At 49.2% G+C, this 20,813-nt stretch overlaps 1 protein-coding gene and 1 non-coding gene across 2 annotated transcripts; one reads left to right on the top strand and one right to left on the bottom strand.

Moving 5' to 3' along the window:
* Positions 1–1,892: 1,892 nt before the first annotated feature.
* On the bottom strand, positions 1,893–17,124 carry LOC144736653 (parathyroid hormone 2 receptor-like). The gene is made up of 3 exons (XM_078619225.1): positions 15,673–17,124; positions 4,241–4,349; positions 1,893–2,017 (listed from the first exon to the last, which is right to left on the bottom strand). Exons 1-3 carry the CDS (start codon positions 15,748–15,750, stop codon positions 1,893–1,895), a joined length of 312 nt encoding a protein of 103 aa, XP_078475351.1. The 5' UTR covers positions 15,751–17,124.
* Positions 17,125–19,666: 2,542 nt separating this feature from the next.
* Positions 19,667–19,739, top strand: TRNAM-CAU (transfer RNA methionine (anticodon CAU)). Its single transcript has one exon. It is a non-coding gene; the product is annotated as a tRNA-Met (tRNA).
* Positions 19,740–20,813: the final 1,074 nt, after the last annotated feature.

The raw sequence follows: 20,813 nt of genomic DNA on the forward strand, positions 1-20,813 counted from the left end.
AGGAGAATGAGATGAAGGAGAGTGAGTTGAAGGAGAATGAGATGAAGGAGAATGAGATGAAGGAGAATGAGATGAAGGAGAATGAGATGAAGGAGAATGAGATGAAGGAGAATGAGATGAAGGAGAGTGAGATGAAGGAGAATGAGATGAAGGAGAATGAGATGAAGGAGAATGAGATGAAGGAGAATGAGATGAAGGAGAGTGAGTTGAAGGAGAATGAGATGAAGGAGAGTGAGATGAAGGAGAATGAGATGAAGGAGAATGAGATGAAGGAGAATGAGATGAAGGAGAATGAGATGAAGGAGAATGAGATGAAGGAGAATGAGATGAAGGAGAATGAGATGAAGGAGAGTGAGTGAAGGAGAATGAGATGAAGGAGAATGAGATGAAGGAGAATGAGATGAAGGAGAATGAGATGAAGGAGAGTGAGTTGAAGGAGAATGAGATGAAGGAGAATGAGATGAAGGAGATGAGATGAAGGAGAATGAGATGAAGGAGAATGAGATGAAGGAGAATGAGATGAAGGAGAGTGAGTTGATGGAGAATGAGATGAGGAATAAGATAAAGAAAAATGAGTTGAACAAGAATGAGTTGGAGAAAAATGAGTTGAAGAATGAGGTGACGGAGATAAAGAAGGAGATGGAGAAAAAAGAGCTGAATAAGAATGAGTTGAAGAAGAATGAGATGAAGGAGAATGAGCAGAGGGTGTTGAAGAATGAGATGAAGGAGAATGAGTTGAATGAGAATTAGATGAAGAAGAGTGAGATGAAGAAGAATGAGATGAAGGAGAATGAGTTAGAGAATGAGATGAAAAAGAATGAGATGAAAATTAGTTTAAGAAGAATTAGATGAAGAGGAAAGACATTAGGAATTGGATAAAGAATTAAATTAATTTAAAACAAGTTGAGAATAATGAGATGAAGAACAATGAAATGGAAAAGAATGAGATAAATAAGAATGAGATGAACAAGAATGAGATGAATAAGAATGAGATGAATAAGAATGAAATTAGGAAGAAAAATTAAGATCATTAACCGATTAAACAAACCGATTCGTAGTTGATGTTGGGGTCAGATCGTGCGTTCCATGTTCACTGCGATGCCACGTGACCCCCCCCGTCTGACACCCCCCCCCCCCCCCCAAGTTCCCCCCCCCCTCCATCCCACCGGGCCCCTACCCCCCCCGCTTCTCTCTCTGCCTCTTGCGAGCGTGAGGCCTGGGGGGCAATTTCCCCTTTCACCCCCCCCCCCGCCCCCCCCCCGCCCTACTCCTCTGGGTTGCCCAGGTGAAGCAGTAAAATGTCATCTTAGACACGGACAGCGATCGGATGGTAATGCACGTGGCAAAAACAATAAACAACAGACGTCAACAACAACCAGTCAACAAACATCCATCAATTAAAGGGGTGAGGAGGAGGAGGAGGGAGGGAAGACCGCCTTAAGTGCATCAACGCCGTGCAAAATAAATATATCCAGAGTGGGAATATTTGTCAGCTTGAAAGAAAAACAACGAGTTTGAGAAATCCCCGAAAGAACGCTCCAGCCTATAAATAGACACACGGCACTCGTTCACTGGCTCACTCTCTCACTCACTCACTCTCTCACTCACTGACTCACTCTCTCACTGACTGGCTCTCTCACTCACTGACTCACTCTCTCACTGACTGGCTCTCTCACTCGCTCGCTCGCTCACTCACTCTCTCACTGGCTCGCTCACTCACTCACTCTCTCACTGGCTCACTGGCTCACTCACTCTTTCACTGGCTCACCCTCTCACTCACTCTCTCACTCGCTCACTCACTGGCTCACTCACTAACTCACTGGCTCGCTCACTGACTCACTCTCTCACAGGCTCACTCACTGACTCACTCTCTCACAAGCTCACTCGCGGACTCACTCGCTCGTACCCTGGTGATTGAAGTCGTAGATGTATTCGGGGCAATGCACCGACACGAGGCTTCCAAGAGTTCCCGCGGGCCAGCAAATAATCCCGTCCCATTCCGGGGAACAGTGGCGATCTGCGGAGGCAAAAGATGCGCGGCACAAGAAAGATCCCGCAAATTGAATCATGCGGCTCGCGGTTAAATCGCCAAACGAGGGACTTCGATGCCAACAACCGTTTCTGTTCAGTAAAGTTTCAGTTGATTTTGACGTTACCCTGTGAGCGAAGATGGCACTTGAATCGGGGTGGTCATCGACCAAAAGCATCGGTTTCCCTGGCAAACGCAACATAACAGGTCGCGAGAATTTAATTTTTTTTAATAAATGGAAACAAATCACGTAAAGTGTGTTACAAAGTTATCTTTTAAATATTTCACTAAAGTGAGGATCATGATTAAAGAACGCGTTGCAAATAAGGCACAAAAAACGCAAATGGTAAAATGGTTTGCCCGAGAAACATCAACATTTCAAGTTACAGTAATGATGACAACAATCGCGATATTTCACCCGAGTTCAAAATAACGCAGCGTCTCGATATAACGAGCACGTTGACGGTGCCAGTGGTCTTCTTGGTTCTTTCGGTAAAGTCACGTAGAAGGGAAATAATAAAATAATACAAATAAAACATAATAAAATTCTCACGACGTTTCGGCCACAACGCAAGCAGCCGTCCTCAGGTGAATAACAGAGCTGTTGCCATCGATGCCAATGATGCCAATGATGCCAAAGGTGCCAATGGTGGCAATGGTGGCAATGGTGGCAATGGTGGAAACGGTGCCAAAGGTGCCAATAATGGCAATGATGGCAATGGTGGCAATGGTGGCAATGGTGGCAATGGTGCCAATGGTGCCAATGGTGCCAAAGGTGCCAATTGTTTTAAAGCATTGTTTTAAATTCATTGTTTTAAATCATTGTCTTAAATCAGTCTTAAATCATTGTCTTAAATCATTGTTTTAAATAATTGTCTTAAATCATTGTTTTAAATCATTGTTTTAAATAATTGTCTTAAATCATTGTCTTAAATCATTATCTAAAATCATTGTCTTAAATCATTGTCTTAAATTATTGTCTTAAATCATTGTCTTAAATCATTGTCTCAAATCATTGTCTTAAATCATTGTTTTAAATCATTGTTTTAAATCATTGTCTTAAATCATTGTTTTAAATCAGTCTTAAATCATTGTCTTAAATCATTGTCTTAAAGCATTGTCTTAAATCATTGTCTTAAATCATTGTCTTAAATCATTGTCTTAAATCATTGTCTTAAATCATTGTTTCAAATCATTGTCTTAAATAATTGTCTTAAATCAGTCTTAAATCATTGTCTTAAATCATTGTCTTAAATCATTGTCTTAAATAATTGTCTTAAATAATTGTCTTAAATCAGTCTTAAATCATTGTCTTAAATCATTGTTTTAATTAATTGTCTTAAATCATTGTCTTAAATAATTGTCTTAAATCATTGTCTTAAATCATTGTCTAAAATCATTGTCTTAAATCATTGTCTTAAATAATTGTCCTAAAACATTGTCTTAAATCATTGTCTCAAATCACCGCTGCCTCTGTCCACCCTGCAGGAGTAACGGGTTCCCGACAGCCGCGTTGTGTGTGTGGTGGGGTAGGCTGTGGGTATTCCCACCTCGTCCAAGATGGGTTGCCAGCATTGGAAGAGTAGGCCAAATAGCCTCCACTACAGGGGCTCTCTTGAGCTTTTCCTCCAGCAGGGCTGTGTCTGTACCTTTAACTATCATAATATTTATCATAATACTGTTATCATACTAATTATCATTATTATAATGTTGTTATCATATAAATAATAAGTATCATCATAATCTTATCATACTAATGATCATTTTCATCATACTGTTATCATAATAATGAGTATTATCACCATACTATTATAATAATGCTAATTGGCACCACACTATTTTCACAACAACGATCATTATCATCATCGTAATTAAAATTAATACCACCCAGATATCCACGTTGAGTCTAAGGGGAGCCCATTCCTTTCAGCAGCCTCCTGCTACGTGAAGTTGAGCGCAGCGCCTTTTCTTTCGGCCTCTGAGTTGCGGCCACCACGCCCGCAAATTTGCGCGCGTTATAAATTGAACTATTATTATAGTTCAAGAGGCCTTTCGTTGATGTCACGTGGGAGGGAAAGAGCCGGGCGATAGGCAAGAGGAACACATCCGGAGCGAGGGGGTAACCCTGCCACCACCGACTGCCCCCCCTCCCTTTTAAACCCTGTACAGATGGCAACGGATGGAGATGAGTCCTCACTCCGCCGACTTCACCTGACGCCGTGGAGCCGCCCGTCGAGTTCATGCGCTGCTCGCATCTCCTCCAGGCGCCCAACAGGATGGAGATCTGCTCTTCCCTCGTCAGCACGTCGTCGGCGTCCACCTACGGAAGTGTCGGAGGGAGTGAGAGAGAGAGAGAGAGTGAGTGAGGGTGAGAGTGAGTGAGGGTGAGAGTGAGTGAGGGTGAGAGTGAGTGAGAGAGTGAGAGAGTGAGTCGTGAGAGAGTGTGAGAGAGTGGGAGAGAGTGAGAGAGGAGTGAGAGTGAGTCGTGAGAGAGTGTGAGAGAGTGTGAGAGAGTGAGAGAGAGTGAGAGAGGGTGAGAGTGAGTGAGGGTGAGAGTGAGTGAGGGTGAGAGTGAGTGAGAGAGTGTGAGAGTGAGTCGTGAGAGAGTGTGAGAGAGTGAGAGAGTGAGAGAGAGTGAGAGAGTGTGAGAGAGGAGTGAGAGAATGAGTGAGTCGTGAGAGAGTGAGTGTGTGAGAGTGTGAGAGAGTGTGAGAGTGTAAGAGTGAGTGAGGGTGAGAGAGTGAGAGAGAGAGTGAGTCGTGAGAGAGTGTGAGAGAGTGGGAGAGAGTGAGAGAGGAGTGAGAGTGAGTCGTGAGAGAGTGTGAGAGAGTGAGAGAGTGAGAGAGAGTGAGAGAGGAGTGAGAGAATGAGTGAGTCGTGAGAGAGTGAGTGTGTGAGAGTGTGAGAGAGTGTGAGAGTGTGAGAGTGAGTGAGGGTGAGTGAGAGAGTGAGAGAGAGTGTGAGAGAGTGAGAGAGTGTGAGAGAGTGAGAGAGTGTGAGAGAGGGTGAGAGTGAGTGTGAGAGTGAGAAAGAGTGAGTCGTGAGAGAGTGAGAGAGAGAGTGAGAGAGTGAGTGTGTGAGAGAGAGAGTGTGAGAGAGTGAATGTGAGACTTTTGACTTTTAAACAACTTTTATTGGCGCCAGCAGCAAAAGCACCGGAGGCGATTTCAATATGAAAAACAGTCACCAGCAAACGAAAGAAAACAAACGTTACATATCGTTACAAAACCACGTGTCGTGGTGCTGAAAGCACCGCACACAACACAAAAGAAAAAAGTCACGTGGTTGTGGTGTCATCGCGCACGCCACGGTGACGAGCGAGCGCTTCAGAAGGTGAACACCACGAGGGTGCCGTCCACGCTGGTGCAGAGGGCCTTTCCGGCTCCCCAGCGTTCGAAGAATACGCGCACATCACCGACATGTGTGTGGTACGCGGCGTGCTCCAGCCGGAGCCGCGCCTTAAGCAGGCCTCTGAACACCGGAAGCACAGAGCAACCGTCAGTATCACCCTCCAGCATCGTTTTCCTCGTTCTGTACACCGCCATCTTCGCTTGCGCGCAGGCGAAGCTGGCGAGGTCATGGCGCTTGTTAGCCAGGTAAGGCACCACCCCATATACGAAGCTGCTGTTGTAGAAGGGCACCCTCAGTTTCCTGAAGATGTCCCCCAAAAGGCGGAACATTGGTGTGAGCCGCTGGCAGTGTAAGTATTGGTGGGGCAGATCCTCCCTGGCACCGCAGGAAATGCACAAGTCTGTTACCCCTGGCAAGAGATTCGGCTGAGCCACACGGCCGATGGCAACGTGCAGTGTGCCAACCTCCACTGGAGGTCACCGCAGCGTTTGGCTACAGGGGGAGACTTGTACGTTTGTTTCCACTGAGGGGCGGCTGCAATGAGAGGAGAGAAATGGTCTCTCCGTTTTGTGTCCGGTAGGTCGCCTGGTCCCGGGAAGGCAGCGCCTTGACACAACCATGTGTAGAGCGCCTTGACACAGCCACGTGTAGAGCGCCTTGACACAGCCACGTGTAGAGCGCCTTGACACAGCACGTGTAGAGCGCCTTGACACAGCACGTGTAGAGCGCCTTGACACAGCACGTGTAGAGCGCCTTGACACAGCACGTGTAGAGCGCCTTGACACAGCACGTGTAGAGCGCCTTGACACAGCACGTGTAGAGCGCCTTGACACAGCACGTGTAGAGCGCCTTGACACAGCACGTGTAGAGCGCCTTGACACAGCCACGTGTAGAGCGCCTTGACACAGCACGTGTAGAGCGCCTTGACAGCACGTGTAGAGCGCCTTGACACAGCACGTGTAGAGCGCCTTGACACAGCACGTGTAGAGCGCCTTGACACAGCACGTGTAGAGCACCTTGACACAGCACGTGTAGAGCGCCTTGACACAGCACGTGTAGAGCGCCTTGACACGGCACGTGTAGAGCGCCTTGACACGGCACGTGTAGAGCGCCTTGACACAGCACGTGTAGAGCGCCTTGACACAGCACGTGTAGAGCGCCTTGACACGGCACGTGTAGAGCGCCTTGACACGGCACGTGTAGAGTGCCTTGACACGGCACGTGTAGAGCGCCTTGACACAGCACGTGTAGAGCGCCTTGACACAGCACGTGTAGAGCGCCTTGACACGGCACGTGTAGAGCGCCTTGACACGGCACGTGTAGAGCGCCTTGACACAGCACGTGTAGAGCGCCTTGACACAGCCACGTGTAGAGCGCCTTGACACAGCCACGTGTAGAGCGCCTTGACACAGCACGTGTAGAGCGCCTTGACACAGCACGTGTAGAGCGCCTTGACACAGCACGTGTAGAGCGCCTTGACACGGCACGTGTAGAGCGCCTTGACACGGCACGTGTAGAGCGCCTTGACACAGCACGTGTAGAGCGCCTTGACACAGCACGTGTAGAGCGCCTTGACACAGCACGTGTAGAGCGCCTTGACACGGCACGTGTAGAGTGCCTTGACACGGCACGTGTAGAGCGCCTTGACTCAGCACGTGTAGAGCGCCTTGACATAGCCATGTGTAGAGCTCCTTGACACAGCCACGTGTAGAGCGCCTTGACACAGCAAGTGTAGAGCGCCTTGACACAGCACGTGTAGAGCGCCTTGACACAGCACGTGTAGAGCGCCTTGACACAGCACGTGTAGAGCGCCTTGACACGGCACGTGTAGAGCGCCTTGACACGGCACGTGTAGAGCGCCTTGACACAGCACGTGTAGAGCGCCTTGACACGGCACGTGTAGAGCGCCTTGACACGGCACGTGTAGAGCGCCTTGACACAGCACGTGTAGAGCGCCTTGACATGGCACGTGTAGAGCGCCTTGACACGGCACGTGTAGAGCGCCTTGACACGGCACGTGTAGAGCGCCTTGACACGGCACGTGTAGAGCGCCTTGACACGGCACGTGTAGAGCGCCTTGACACGGCACGTGTAGAGCGCCTTGACACAGCACGTGTAGAGCGCCTTGACACGGCACGTGTAGAGCGCCTTGACACAGCACGTGTAGAGCGCCTTGACACAGCCACGTGTAGAGCGCCTTGACACAGCACGTGTAGAGCGCCTTGACACAGCACGTGTAGAGTGCCTTGACACGGCACGTGTAGAGCGCCTTGACACAGCCACGTGTAGAGCGCCTTGACACAGCCACGTGTAGAGCGCCTTGACACAGCACGTGTAGAGCGCCTTGACGCAGCACGTGTAGAGCGCCTTGACGCAGCCACGTGTAGAGCGCCTTGACGCAGCACGTGTAGAGCGCCTTGACTCAGCCACGTGTAGAGCGCCTTGACACAGCACGTGTAGAGCGCCTTGACACAGCCACGTGTAGAGCGCCTTGACACAGCCACGTGTAGAGCGCCTTGACACAGCCACGTGTAGAGCGCCTTGACACAGCACGTGTAGAGCGCCTTGACACAGCAACGTGTAGAGCGCCTTGACACAGCACGTGTAGAGCGCCTTGACACAGCCACGTGTAGAGCGCCTTGACACAGCACGTGTAGAGCGCCTTGACACAGCCACGTGTAGAGCGCCTTGACACAGCACGTGTAGAGCGCCTTGACACAGCCACGTGTAGAGCGCCTTGATACAGCACGTGTAGAGCGCCTTGACGCAGCACGTGTAGAGCGCCTTGACACGGCACGTGTAGAGCGCCTTGACACAGCACGTGTAGAGCGCCTTGACACAGCCACGTGTAGAGCGCCTTGATACAGCACGTGTAGAGCGCCTTGACACAGCACGTGTAGAGCGCCTTGACACAGCCACGTGTAGAGCGCCTTGATACAGCACGTGTAGAGCGCCTTGACGCAGCACGTGTAGAGCGCCTTGACACGGCACGTGTAGAGCGCCTTGACGCAGCACGTGTAGAGCGCCTTGACGCAGCACGTGTAGAGCGCCTTGACTCAGCACGTGTAGAGCGCCTTGATACAGCACGTGTAGAGCGCCTTGACACAGCCACGTGTAGAGCGCCTTGATACAGCCACGTGTAGAGCGCCTTGACACGGCACGTGTAGAGCGCTGTGTTTGGGGCACTCTTAAGGGGCACGTTCCTGCAGCCTCGGAGCTTCAGTAGCTTACCGGAGTCGCTGTGGCTAGGGGGCTGCGCGCAGGAGAAGCACAACTCCGGGAAGGAGGAGGAGGGTGGGGCCGCCACCATCCCCCGGTGCTTCCAGCTTAAGGCGCAGCTCCTTCATGGCGCGAAGCACGTCCCGAGCATGGAGCGGAGTCCCCTAGCGGTGCTGGCGATCTCAGCCGCGGTCTTCCACTTGGGCTGGTGGGCCTGCACGAGGTGGAAGACTATCCGCAGCCCTGCCGATGTGAGGCGTAGAGGCAGGGTCCTCTCTCCTCTGATCCCCTGGAAGAGGCCGTTGCAGAACAAGGAGCTCGTTCAGGAACTGCGCGAGGTCGTAGGGCGCCACGCGCGTTCTGCTCCGCTCGAAGCTCCGCCACGCGTCCAAGAGGCTCTGGTGATAACCTGGCAGCCTCGTGTAGTCGACCAGGCTCAGGTCCATCAGGAAGAGTTCCTTTCCATACCCCAGGCACCCCCCTGCATCCCTCAGCAGGGAGACAGCCGGCGACTTCCAGGGTAGCTTCTCCCGGTCATACAGCAGCCGCCTGATGGCCATGAGCCTAAAGCAGAGGTCGCAACCGGGTACCCAATACCCGTACCCTACCCGATACCCGGCTACCCGTACCCGGCCGGGTACGGGTACCCGTTTGCGACCCTGGTGCGGCCGGGTACGGGTACGGGTAGGCCGTGAGTCACTGGTGAGTCACCGTTTGTCACTCATTTCCCAACGTCTTGTCTCTTCTCACAATTCAAGTTCCTAGAATCAACCCACCCGCGCCTGCAACATGGCTTCATCCCAGAGGTCGCAATCAGGTACCCGATACCCGGGTACGGCCGGGTACGGGTACCCGTTTGCGACCCTGGTGCCGCCGGGTACGGGTACGGGCAAGGAATCAAAACCCGTTTGCGATCTCTGGCCTAAAGCTCATGACCCTGGCGGTGATGTCCACCAGACCCTGGCCGCCCTCGCCCACTGGCAGGCAGAGAACGCCCGGCCTGAGCCGGTGCTTCCCGTGCCAGACGAAGTGCGCGAGTGAGCGGCTGACTCTGGTGAGTAGCCAAGCAGGAGGCTGGAGGGTCTTGGTCTTGTGCCACAGCACGGATGCTGCCAGGGTGTTAGCGACAAGCACTCGGCCCCTGAAGGACATTTACGGAGTGAGGCTTGCCCATGTCAGTAATTAAGCCTCGATTGAGAGAGTGAGAGAGTGAAGCGACGAGGCCGAGCAGCGGTGTAGCGCGCCCGTTGGCATTTTTTTTCTCTGTTGCACCGGTGGCGAGAGATGTTGACTCCCTCGCCCGGTACACGGGAGGTCAGTGCGATCGACCGGAGTGAGCGGTTTTTCTTTTTTTTTCGTTGTTGTTGTTGTTGTTTGTTGTTGACGGTCAGCCAAAAGCCCGCTGCTGCCAGGATGGAATTGTTTGGGTGGCATTGGGTTTTTCACGACGCGGTTAATGTCACGCGATCTGACCCCCGTCACCCACTCCCATCCAAACCCCATTGACTTTAACGCTCAAACTGATTTTAACACAATATCTGCACAATGACACCCTGCCATATTTGCACTATGTTACCCTATTTGTATTTTTGTAATTTTATATTGTATATTATAGCCATTGTATATTTTATAATTTATTTTATTAAATTTGTACATACTTTAGCTCATTCTAGATTTGAAGCTTTCGTGACTGCAATGATTCATATTCTCAGGTTTTTTCGGTAAAGTCACGTAGGTAAAAACATTAAAATTAATGAAAGTAAAATAAAACAAAACAAAAATAAAATTCACGACGTTTCGGAGGCAACACAAGTCTCCTTCATCAGGTGGGACCGTCACAGCCGAATTTGATGCAGCTATCATCAGCTGCATCAAATCACTTGATGCAGCTAATTCGGCTGTGACGGTCCCACCTGATGAAGGAGACTTGTGTTGCCTCCGAAACGTCGTGAATTTTATTTTTGTTTTGTTTTATTTTACTTTCATTAATTTTAATGTTTTTACCTACGTGACTTTACCGAAAAAACCTGAGAATATGAATATACTTTAGCTCCTTAGTATTAGTTAGACTTGTACCTTCAGTATAGTTAGACTTGTAAACCACTCATTTAAGATTCCTATATGTTGAATGTATGCACCTTCCGGCCAAAGTAAAATTCCTTGTCTGTGCGAACTTTCATGGCGAATAAAACCCTTTCGCGATTCTGATTCTGATTCCCGCTATCGTGGATAATATCGATGGCAAAACAACAAAAAAGATCCCCCACGTGTTACATAGCCGAGCCGAGTTTAGGTGGACGGGGCGTGCGCTGCCGGTGTCATTTTCGCGGCCCCGCATGGAATGCAGCAGCCCAGCTGTGCCGGGATTTCGCGCAGTGATGGCAACAGCGGCGGCTGTGGGAAAACCAAACAGCGGCGCCACCACTCACTCGCTCACTCGCTCCCTGGGTTGCTCCCTGGCTCGCTCACTTGCACACTCCCTCGCCTGCTCCCTGACTCGCGCCCTGGCTCGCTCACTCGCTCACTCCCTCGCTCGCTCGCTCCCTCGCTCACTCCCTGGCTTGCTCATTCGCTCGCTCCCTGGCTCACTCACTCGCTCCCTCGCTCGCTCGCTTACTCGCTCCCTGGCTTGCTCACTCGCTCGCTCCCTCGCTCACTCCCTGGCTTGCTCATTCGCTCGCTCCTTGGCTCACTCACTCGCTCCCTCGCTCGCTCGCTTACTCGCTCCCTGGCTCGCTCCCTCGCTCGCTTACTCGCTCCCTGGCTCGCTCCCTCGCTCGCTTACTCGCTCCCTGGCTCGCTCCCTCGCTCGCTTACTCGCTCCCTGGCTCGCTCGCTCGCTCGCTCGCTCGCTCGCTCGCTCGCTCGCTCCCTGGCTCGCTCGCTCGCTCGCTCGCTCGCTCGCTCGCTCGCTCCCTGGCTCGCTCCCTGGCTCGCTCGGCCACTGAGGCATAGAGCGGCCCCTCGGGCTGTGGCCGATGGGACGAACGTGGCCACCAGCTGATGGTGGGGAGATGGTGGGGAGATGGTGGGGATGGTGGGGAGATAGTGGGGATGGTGGGGATGGTGGGGAGATGATGGGGAGATTGGGGAGATGGTGGGGAGATGGTGGGGAGATTGTGGAGATGGTGGGGAGATGGTGAGGAGATGGTGGAGATGGTGGGGAGATGGTGGGGAGATTGTAGAGATGGTGGGGAGATGGTGGGGAGATTGTGGAGATGGTGAGATGGTGGAGATGTTGGGGAGATGGTGAAGATGGTGGGGAGATGGTGGAGATGGTGGGGAGATGGTGGAGATGGTGGGGAGATGGTGGAGATGGTGGGGAGATGGTGAGGAGATGGTGGAGATGGTGGAGATGGTGGAGATGTTGGGGAGATGGTGAAGATGGTGGGGAGATGGTGGAGATGGTGGGGAGATGTTGGAGAGATGGTGGAGACGGTGGGGATGGTGGGGAGATGGTGGAGATGGTGGGGAGATGGTGGAGATGGTGGGGAGATGGTGAGGAGATGGTGGAGATGGTGGAGATGGTGGAGATGTTGGGGAGATGGTGAAGATGGTGGGGAGATGGTGGAGATGGTGGGGAGATGTTGGAGAGATGGTGGAGATGGTGGACATGTTGGGGAGATGGTGGAGATGGTGGGGAGATGGTGGAGATCGTGGAGATGGTGGAGATGGTGGAGATGGTGGGGAGATGGTGGAGATGGTGGAGATGGTGGGGAGATAGTGGAGATGGTGGAGATGTTGGGGAGATGGTGGATATGGTGGAGAGATGGTGGAAATGGTGGGGAGATGGTGGAGATGTTGGGGAGATGGTGGAGATGGTGGGGAGATGGTGGAGATGGTGGAAAGATGGTGGAGATGGTGGAAAGATGGTGGAGATGTTGGGGAGATGGTGGAGATGGTGGGGAGATGGTGGAGATGGTGGGGAGATGGTGGAGATGATGGAGATGGTGGGGAGATGGTGGAGATGGTGGAGATGGTGGAGATGGTGGGGAGATGGTGGAGATGGTGGAGATGGTGGAGATGGTGGGGAGATGGTGGAGATGTTGGGGAGATGCTGGAGAGATCGTGGTGGTCCAGATATCTTATGATCCCATTCAATTCTCAAAAAACGTAATCGTTTGCGAGTAAGCTTTATTTAACGAATATGCAAAGGAAACAAACATTTTCCCCAGCGGGGACCTTTGTCTTTGTACTGCCATTGTCTTTGAAGGTTGCATTTCGGTCTGCCATCGCTTCCTTCCTGAGTAAAGATCTCAAATGCACCCCCCCCTCCCACCCATCCACCCACCCCCACCATTGATCCGTCGCCTCTAGATATACTCAGAATCGGACTATTTATTCAAACTGGTGGAATCCGATGAGCCGTAAATCTCTTTTCCACATCTTCTTGGTTCTTTCGGTAAAGTCACGTAGAAGGGAAATAATAAAATAATAAAAATAAAACGTAATAAAATAATTCTCACGACGTTTCGGCCACAACGCAAGCAGCCGTCCTCAGGTGAAGAACAGGTCTGTCGGGAAGACAGCGTCTGAATGAAACACCCCAGGCTTGGAGCGTATATTTAAGCTGGATTGGAGGGGGAAGAGCGCCTTGACAAATAATTTGCATATCAAGAGGAATTTAGCATATTTATGGGAAATGCAGATATGGGATTAGTACTACTTGTGAAATGCGTAGGAGGTGGGCGGGGGGTTTCAAAGTCATATTATGCCCGTGCATTATGCAGGATTAGCAGCATCAAAGGGAGGGTATAGGGGTAGCATTAATGAAGGGAAGGAATGTTAATAGTTCTCCGATCGGGGCGGTAAGAACGTTGCAACGGCAAAACGACACAACAACACAACAGCAGTGCAAAGTACGGCAAAGGTAAACTAATCACTTTAAAAATAAATGTATATACTGTATCATGAGGCCTCCTTTGCCAATAGCAAAATATAATAATAGTTTTTTTAACCCTTTTTTCTGGCAACAAGACTAACATATTTTTACAAGTGATCATGTTTGCATCAAACCACAATACCTGCCGACAGAATGCAAACAATGTATGCATTGTCCTTGAAATTGATTGGTCCACACCGGAGACAGCTTTTCTTAGAGCCACACACAGAGAGAGACATAGATAGAGAGACACACACAGAGAGAGACAGAGAGACACACACAGAGACACACACAGAGAGACAGAGACACACACAGAGAGACACACACACAGAGACACACACAGAGAGACACACAGAGAGACAGAGAGACACACACAGAGAGACAGAGACACACACACAGAGACAGAGAGACACACACACAGAGACACACACAGAGAGACAGAGAGAGACACACACACAGAGACAGAGACACACACAGAGAGACACACACAGAGACACACACACAGAGACACACACAGAGACACACACACAGAGACACACACAGAGAGACAGAGAGAGACACACACACAGAGACAGAGACACACACAGAGAGACACACACAGAGACACACACACAGAGACACACACAGAGACACACACACACAGAGAGACACACACAGAGACACACACACAGAGACACACACAGAGACACACACACACACAGAGACGCACACAGAGACACACAAAGAGAGACACACACAGAGACAGAGACACACACACAGAGACAGAGAGAGAGAGAGGACGCTGAGAGGCGCCAGGAGTGTGAACTGTTTACGAGCAGCTGGCAGCAGTCAAGGCGGCGATGACCCGGCCGCTACCGACTATTTCCCGAGCTCTGCTGTCCTCCATATACGAAGGTGTTACTACTACTATTACTACTACTATTACTACTCACTGAATCGCAATTGATACTATTACTACTATCTGTGTGTTTCTCTATCAAGGACCATCAACCCGTCTCGTATTCACCACCGCAGTGGATGGTTGCCTTCTAGAACTATTGAGGGGGGTGGTTGTTGCTGTTGCTGTTATAGAATTTGACAAATGTCCAGTGCCGGATTAAGCTAAGTGCGAGGCCTATAACATATGATGTTATAAAGGGGCCCTAAATAAAAAAAAACACGTAAATATTAAAACACATTTTTTTTACTTGCATAGCAAAGTCATTGTATTTTGTCGTTTGCTATACAGCCACGTAATACGAAAACCCGCTAACCTTAAACACCCGGTCGTTCATAAAAGTTGAAGGCGGTATAGTACTATAGTAATACAGCAAGTGCAGAATCACTGAATCGCAATTGATAGCTTCAAAGCATTTGGCGCGGGGCCCTTGAAAGTGCGGGGCCCGTAGCTAGTACTACACGTGTAGTAGCTACTACACGTGTAGTAGTAGCTACTACTACACATGTAGCAGCTACTACTACACATATAGTAGTAGCTACATGTGTAGTAGTAGTAGCTACTACACGTGTAGTAGTAGCTACTACTACTACACATGTAGCAGCTACTACTACACATACAGTAGTAGCTACATGTGTAGTAGCTACTACTACATGTAGTAGTAGCTACTAATACATGTAGTAGTAGCTACTACTACATGTAGCTACTTTTGCGACTGGGATAATCCGGCACTGCAAATGCCTCTTCTTTTCTTGTTGGTTTTCCTACCCCTGGGTTTAAGAATTCGTCAGCCACCGTTCCGTATGAGGGCATCTGCCTGTCTCGGTTAAGGTGCGCAAGACAGCGAGGCGTGTACACACACACACGTGTAGACACACGCGTAGACACGTGTCTACACGTGTGTGTATCGTGTGTGAACACGTGTGTACACACGTGTGTGTATCGTGTGTGAACACAGACGTGTCTTCACACGCGTGTACAACGGACAGTAGCCAGGAGCAGCAGCATCAACAGCTGAATCAACGGACCCATCATAATGAGACTATTTATTTATACTCGAAGAGTAATCCGATGAGATATGAAGCGCTTTTTTTATCAGACGTCCAGGTAGGGGCCACGGGATGTCAGAACTTTACAACAACAAACTTAAAAACAGGATGAGGGTGCAAATCACAGACGAGGTAAACAAATCACTTAAAGCACATTTACAAATCCGACTCAACTCACCACATGGGTGAAGGTAGTTCTACTCACCAGAGCAGCAACAACGGAGTGTGAGAGACGCGTCAACTCCAGGATGAAGATCGTGTTGAGGATCATCTCAGCTCTCATCTTGTGTGTCTTCCTTTCTTCCCGAAGCCGCCGATGTTGTCTCTCCCCCCGGTGAGAAAACGATGATGATGATGGTGGTGGGGTTTCGTATTTGGAGCGGACCTCGGGCGAACTGATCTTCGTCTTCGTAAGACTTCAACTTGTGAGTCGAGGAGATGTTGAGCGTGTGTGGCTTGTGCGGATATCCCGAGTCCACGATGTTTATGTGTGTGTATATGTGTGTGTATGTATGTGTATGTATGTGTGTATGTGTGTGTGTATGTGTGTGTATGTGAGTATGTGTGTGTATGTATGTGTGTATGTATATGTGTATGTATGTGTATGTGTGCTATATGTGTGTGTATGTGTGTATGTAAATGTGCGTGTGAGAGAGAGAGAGTTTAGATACGTAACTTGTCCGGTGTGATAGCGGCTGGTCTCCCCAATCGTCGCCGCATTTGTCCCTGGAAGGAATCGCCCGTAACAGTTGTCGCTTCTTGACAACGCCGATGATGTCGGGTCAATTAAGGAGCCGATCCATCTCGGCGTGACTCACACACGCGCACGCACGCCCACGTCAAAAAAAAATACAATAAAAGTCAACGATGTCTGAAATCATCTAAAAATTAAAATAAATTCAATCAGATCCGTAGCAGGAAATCCACCGCCCGCCACCAAAAACAATGTTAGTACGTAGTTTAAAAAAAGCTGAATAAATGTGAAATAGAATATATTTATATTCGATATAAAATAAAGATACAGGGTGCAGCCCTGCAATTCCCTTGCTACAGGCGTTAATTCCGTCCAGGAGAAGGACGCTGCACATCCACCATCTCGAGGACGAGATACTGAATGGAGCCTCTGTCCGAGTCTTCAGTGCGCGTGTGTGTGTGTGTCTGACACCGCACACACCGATATATACATATGAAATATACCATTCACAGATCTGTAGACATAGCCATACGCCACGGTAATATCCACATCAGTGTCGAGCGAACTCCAGCCGACAAGCGCTTTTAAATGCAATCGAGCTGAAGGCATCCAAATTTGCGTAAAAGAGCCTGCTGCTTTACAAGTGGTTAGAATAACAACAACAACCTGGACTGTTGTTGCTGCTGCTGCTGTTGTTGTTGTTGTTGTGTGTGTGTGTGTGACTCTCTGTCCCTGGTATAAGAAGAGCAGGGAGATCGAGAGCCGAGCGAAGTGGCGTTCACACCGCGTGTGGTTTAAAGTCTCCAGGGCTGCTTGGGTTGCAGACGCGTCGTGGTTGGATCTGGGAGTCATTGGGGGGGAGGAGGAGCGGTGGGGCAGTGGTTAGCGCCGCGCTGCAAAATCTTCGGCCGACCACGCGAGTTCGATTCCCGCTTGCGGCCACAGGTCCTGGGCATCCCCCACTAGGTCGACTCAGCCTTAAACATGAGTATCCTTGTGCAGTGGGTAATACACATCGCCGCGAGGGAGACAAAGGCAGCCCCAGGCGTGGTTGCTGTTCCACCCACCCACATCGTGTGGTGCCACAGAAGCCGGCCTTCGTAGGTGCTCGCTAACAGCACTTGCCCCGACGGTCCTGTCAAGGCTATACGGGAGATCTTTGTCTTTGTCGTGGCATTGCTTAGCGCTGCGCTGCAAAATCGTCGGCCGGCCACCTGAGTTCGATTCCCAATCACGGCTACCAGCACCCCCGATGACGATTATATCTTGAACCGGTCCTGGGGCCTCCGCCTAGGTCGACTTAGCCTCAAATGAGGTGGGTTAACATCGGGGAGACAAAGGCGGCCGGGCGTGGCGTTGGCCCAACCCATCCTCCCTGAGTGTGCCATGGTTGGCCTTCGTAGTAGCTGCTACTACACATGTAGTAGCAGCTACTACATGTGTAGTAGCTGCTACTACACATGTAGTAGCAGCTACAACACATGTGTAGTAGCTACTACTACACATGTAGTAGCTACAACATGTGTAGTAGTAGCTACTACATGTGTAGTAGCTACTACTACTGCACGTGTAGTTGCCACTCGCTAACAGCACTTGCCCCAACAGTCTGTTCAGTGCCGGATTATCCCAGTAGCAAAAGTAGCTACATATGTAGTAGCTACCACTACACGTGTAGAAGCTACTACTACTGCAAGTGTAGTAGTGGTAGCTACATGTGTAGTAACTACTACACGTGTAGTAGTAGCGACTACATATGTAGCTACTACCACATGTGTAGTAGCTACTACTACTACACTACTACTACACGTGTAGTACTAGTAGCTACTACACGTGTAGTAGCTACAAATGTGGTAGCTACGGGCCCCGCACTTTCAAGGTCCCCGCGCTATGGGGCCGTCCATAAATGACGTCACACACCTAGGGGGAGGGGGGGGGGGTCAGACATGTGTGACGATGTGTGACGAGGGGGTTGAGAAATGTGACGTCACATCAAAATGCGCAACTTTAAATTAATATAGACAACACGTTCTACTTAATTCAATAGACTTTATAATAAATGTTTTCTCCTACAACATCAGAGTGCAGCGCCGCATTAAATACGCACTACAATGACAATAGTTTAAAGCGATTTGAAGCATGTTTTATTTTGGGGGGGGGGGGGGCAGAGCTTTGTGACGTCATATTTGAGGGGGGGGGGTCTGACTTTTTGTGACGCCGTGTGACGATGGTGGGGGGGGGGTCAAAAATCGTACAAAATCGCGTGACGTCATTTATGGACGGCCCCTAAATGCTTTCAAGCTATCAATTGCGGTTCAGTGATTCTGCACTTGCTCTATTACTATAGTACTATACCGCCTTCGACTTTTATGAACGACTGGGTGTATAAGGTTATTGTAGTGCGTATTTAATGTGGCGCTGCACTCTGATATTGTAGGAGAAAACATCTATAAAAAAAAAGTATATTTAATTAAGTAGAACGCGTTGTCTATATTTATTTAAAGTTGCGCATTTTGATGTGACGTCACATTTCTCACCCCCCTCGTCACACATCGTCACAAATGTCTGACCCCCCCCCCCCTATGTGCGTGACGTCACTTATGGACGGCCCTTTATCATTTGGACATTTATCGCAGAAAAAGTATCTAAATAGTCTAACGGACGCGCGCTTTATAAATGTGGCGGGGAAAACCCGGAGGACCCAGAGAGAGAAAAAAAATCCACGCGACCACGGGGAGAGAGGCATCAACAAACTCCAAATATACAGCAGCAGCAGCAGCAGGCGTCAGGGTCGGGATAGAACCCACGACCTCCTGCGTAGCTAAATGTTAGACAGTACATCTGTGCTACCCCCCCAGCCTTCACCGATCTGCAACTAAACACCAGCGTGACCCAAGTTTTTTTTTTTAATCAAACAATCCTCACCTCCCCTCTCGAGTACGGCCAATATGTTGCATTCCACAGGGAGAGAAATTTTCATGCAGCAAAACGTCGTGATTTTATTGTTTTTATTTTTTATTAATTTTAATTTCATTTTTTACCTACGTGGCTTTACCGAAAGAACTAAGAGTATGTCTCATTTTTTTCGATTTAAAGCTTTCGTGACCGCAGGGATTCATCTTCTTGGTTATTTCGGTAAAGTCACGTAGAAGGGAAGTAATAAAATAATAAAAATAAAATATAATAAAATAATTCTCACGACGTTTCGGCCACAACGCAAGCAGCCGTCCTCAGGTGAAGAACATGTCTGTCGATAAGACAGCGTCTGAATGACTCAGACTGAATGACTCAGACTCTGTCTTATCAACAAACATGTTCTTCACCTGAGGACGGCTGCTTGCGTTGTGGCCGAAACGTCGTGAGAATTATTTTATTATGTTTTATTTTTATTATTTTATTACTTCCCTTCTACGTGACTTTACCGAAAGAACTAAGAGTATATCTCTATCCAGCAGTGGATCGATTGACACAAATGGGGCTCTGTACATGACGCCTTTGGAGCGGAGGGGCCTCGTTGGCGCAGTAGGTAGCGCGTCAGTCTCATAATCTGAAGGTCGTGAGTTCGATCCTCACACGGGGCACTGCGATTATTTTTTTATTTCAACATTCGCAGCAACAGACGACGACGAGAGGCCGACGTTGCCCTCTGCTGGTCGCTTCGCCGCTATTGCAACCCCAACACGAACCTGTCGAACCATCTCGGGGCCAGTGTTCCCCCATTCTTCAATACATTTGAGCATATTCTTTGAGTACTCTTAGGTTTTGTCGGTAAAGTCACGTAGGTAAAAAATAAAATAATAATAGAAATAAAATAATAAATCACGCCGTTTCGATCGCAACATGATTCATTATTTTATTTCTATTATTACTTTTATTAATTTAAATTATATTTTTTACCTACGTGACTTTACCGAAAAAACCTAAGACCATGAATCCTTGCAGTCACGAAAGCTTCAAATTTAGAATTAATATTCTTTGGGTCTTTCTGTAAAGCCACGTAGAGAGAAAAAAATATCACGACGTTTCGATCGCAACACAAGCAATCGTCATCGGCTGAAAATATTTTTACACCTGATGTTATTTTTTTTTCTATCAACGTGGCTTTACCGAAAGACCCACAGAGTATGGATTGCTGCAGTCACGAAAGCTTTAAGTCAAATGTTGGCCGTGTCGGGTGGTGACGGGTTTAATTCTGAAGGTCGCGAGTTCGATCCCCACACGGGGCACTGCGATTATTATTTTTAATTACAAGATTCACAGCAGCAACCTTCACACGTTTTCAGAGACGTGGGGGGGGGGGGGCTGTCACTTATTAGACATCATCAGTGCGAGGGCCACCACCCTGGGCGGAGTTTGGCGAGAGGGAGGGGGGCACTGCCCCCCCGCCCCCGAAAAATAACTCAACACAGATATTCATATATTTATTTTCAATATAATAGAAGTTTTTTTGGGTGAGATCACGTAAATATATAAATGTGTCGTTAAAACCCGCCACCACCCGATACAGCCAACTAGTAAGGGGTTAGTGATGGGTTTTACCCTTTCAACTGGTACAAAAACGGACACCTTTATACAAGGCATCATGTTTGCAATAACCACAACACAAGCAGTCAAAATGCAAACAAAAAGAAACAACTATGATAATGATATGCACT

Source organism: Lampetra planeri, chromosome 62 (genome assembly GCF_965212315.1).
Source record: "Lampetra planeri chromosome 62, kcLamPlan1.2.h2, whole genome shotgun sequence".
NCBI lineage: Eukaryota > Metazoa > Chordata > Hyperoartia > Petromyzontiformes > Petromyzontidae > Lampetra > Lampetra planeri.

Excerpts from the sequence above, each read along its gene's own strand:
- LOC144736653 (XM_078619225.1), bottom strand. The coding sequence starts at position 15,750 with ATGAGAGCTGAGATGATCCTCAACACGATCTTCATCCTGGAGTTGACG. Across the intron at positions 4,350-15,672 it reads ACTCCGTTGTTGCTGCTCTG|GTGGACGCCGACGACGTGCT; the intron begins GTGAGTAGAACT and ends ACACTTCCGTAG. Across the intron at positions 2,018-4,240 it reads GGGCGGCTCCACGGCGTCAG|ATCGCCACTGTTCCCCGGAA; the intron begins GTGAAGTCGGCG and ends TTGCCTCCGCAG.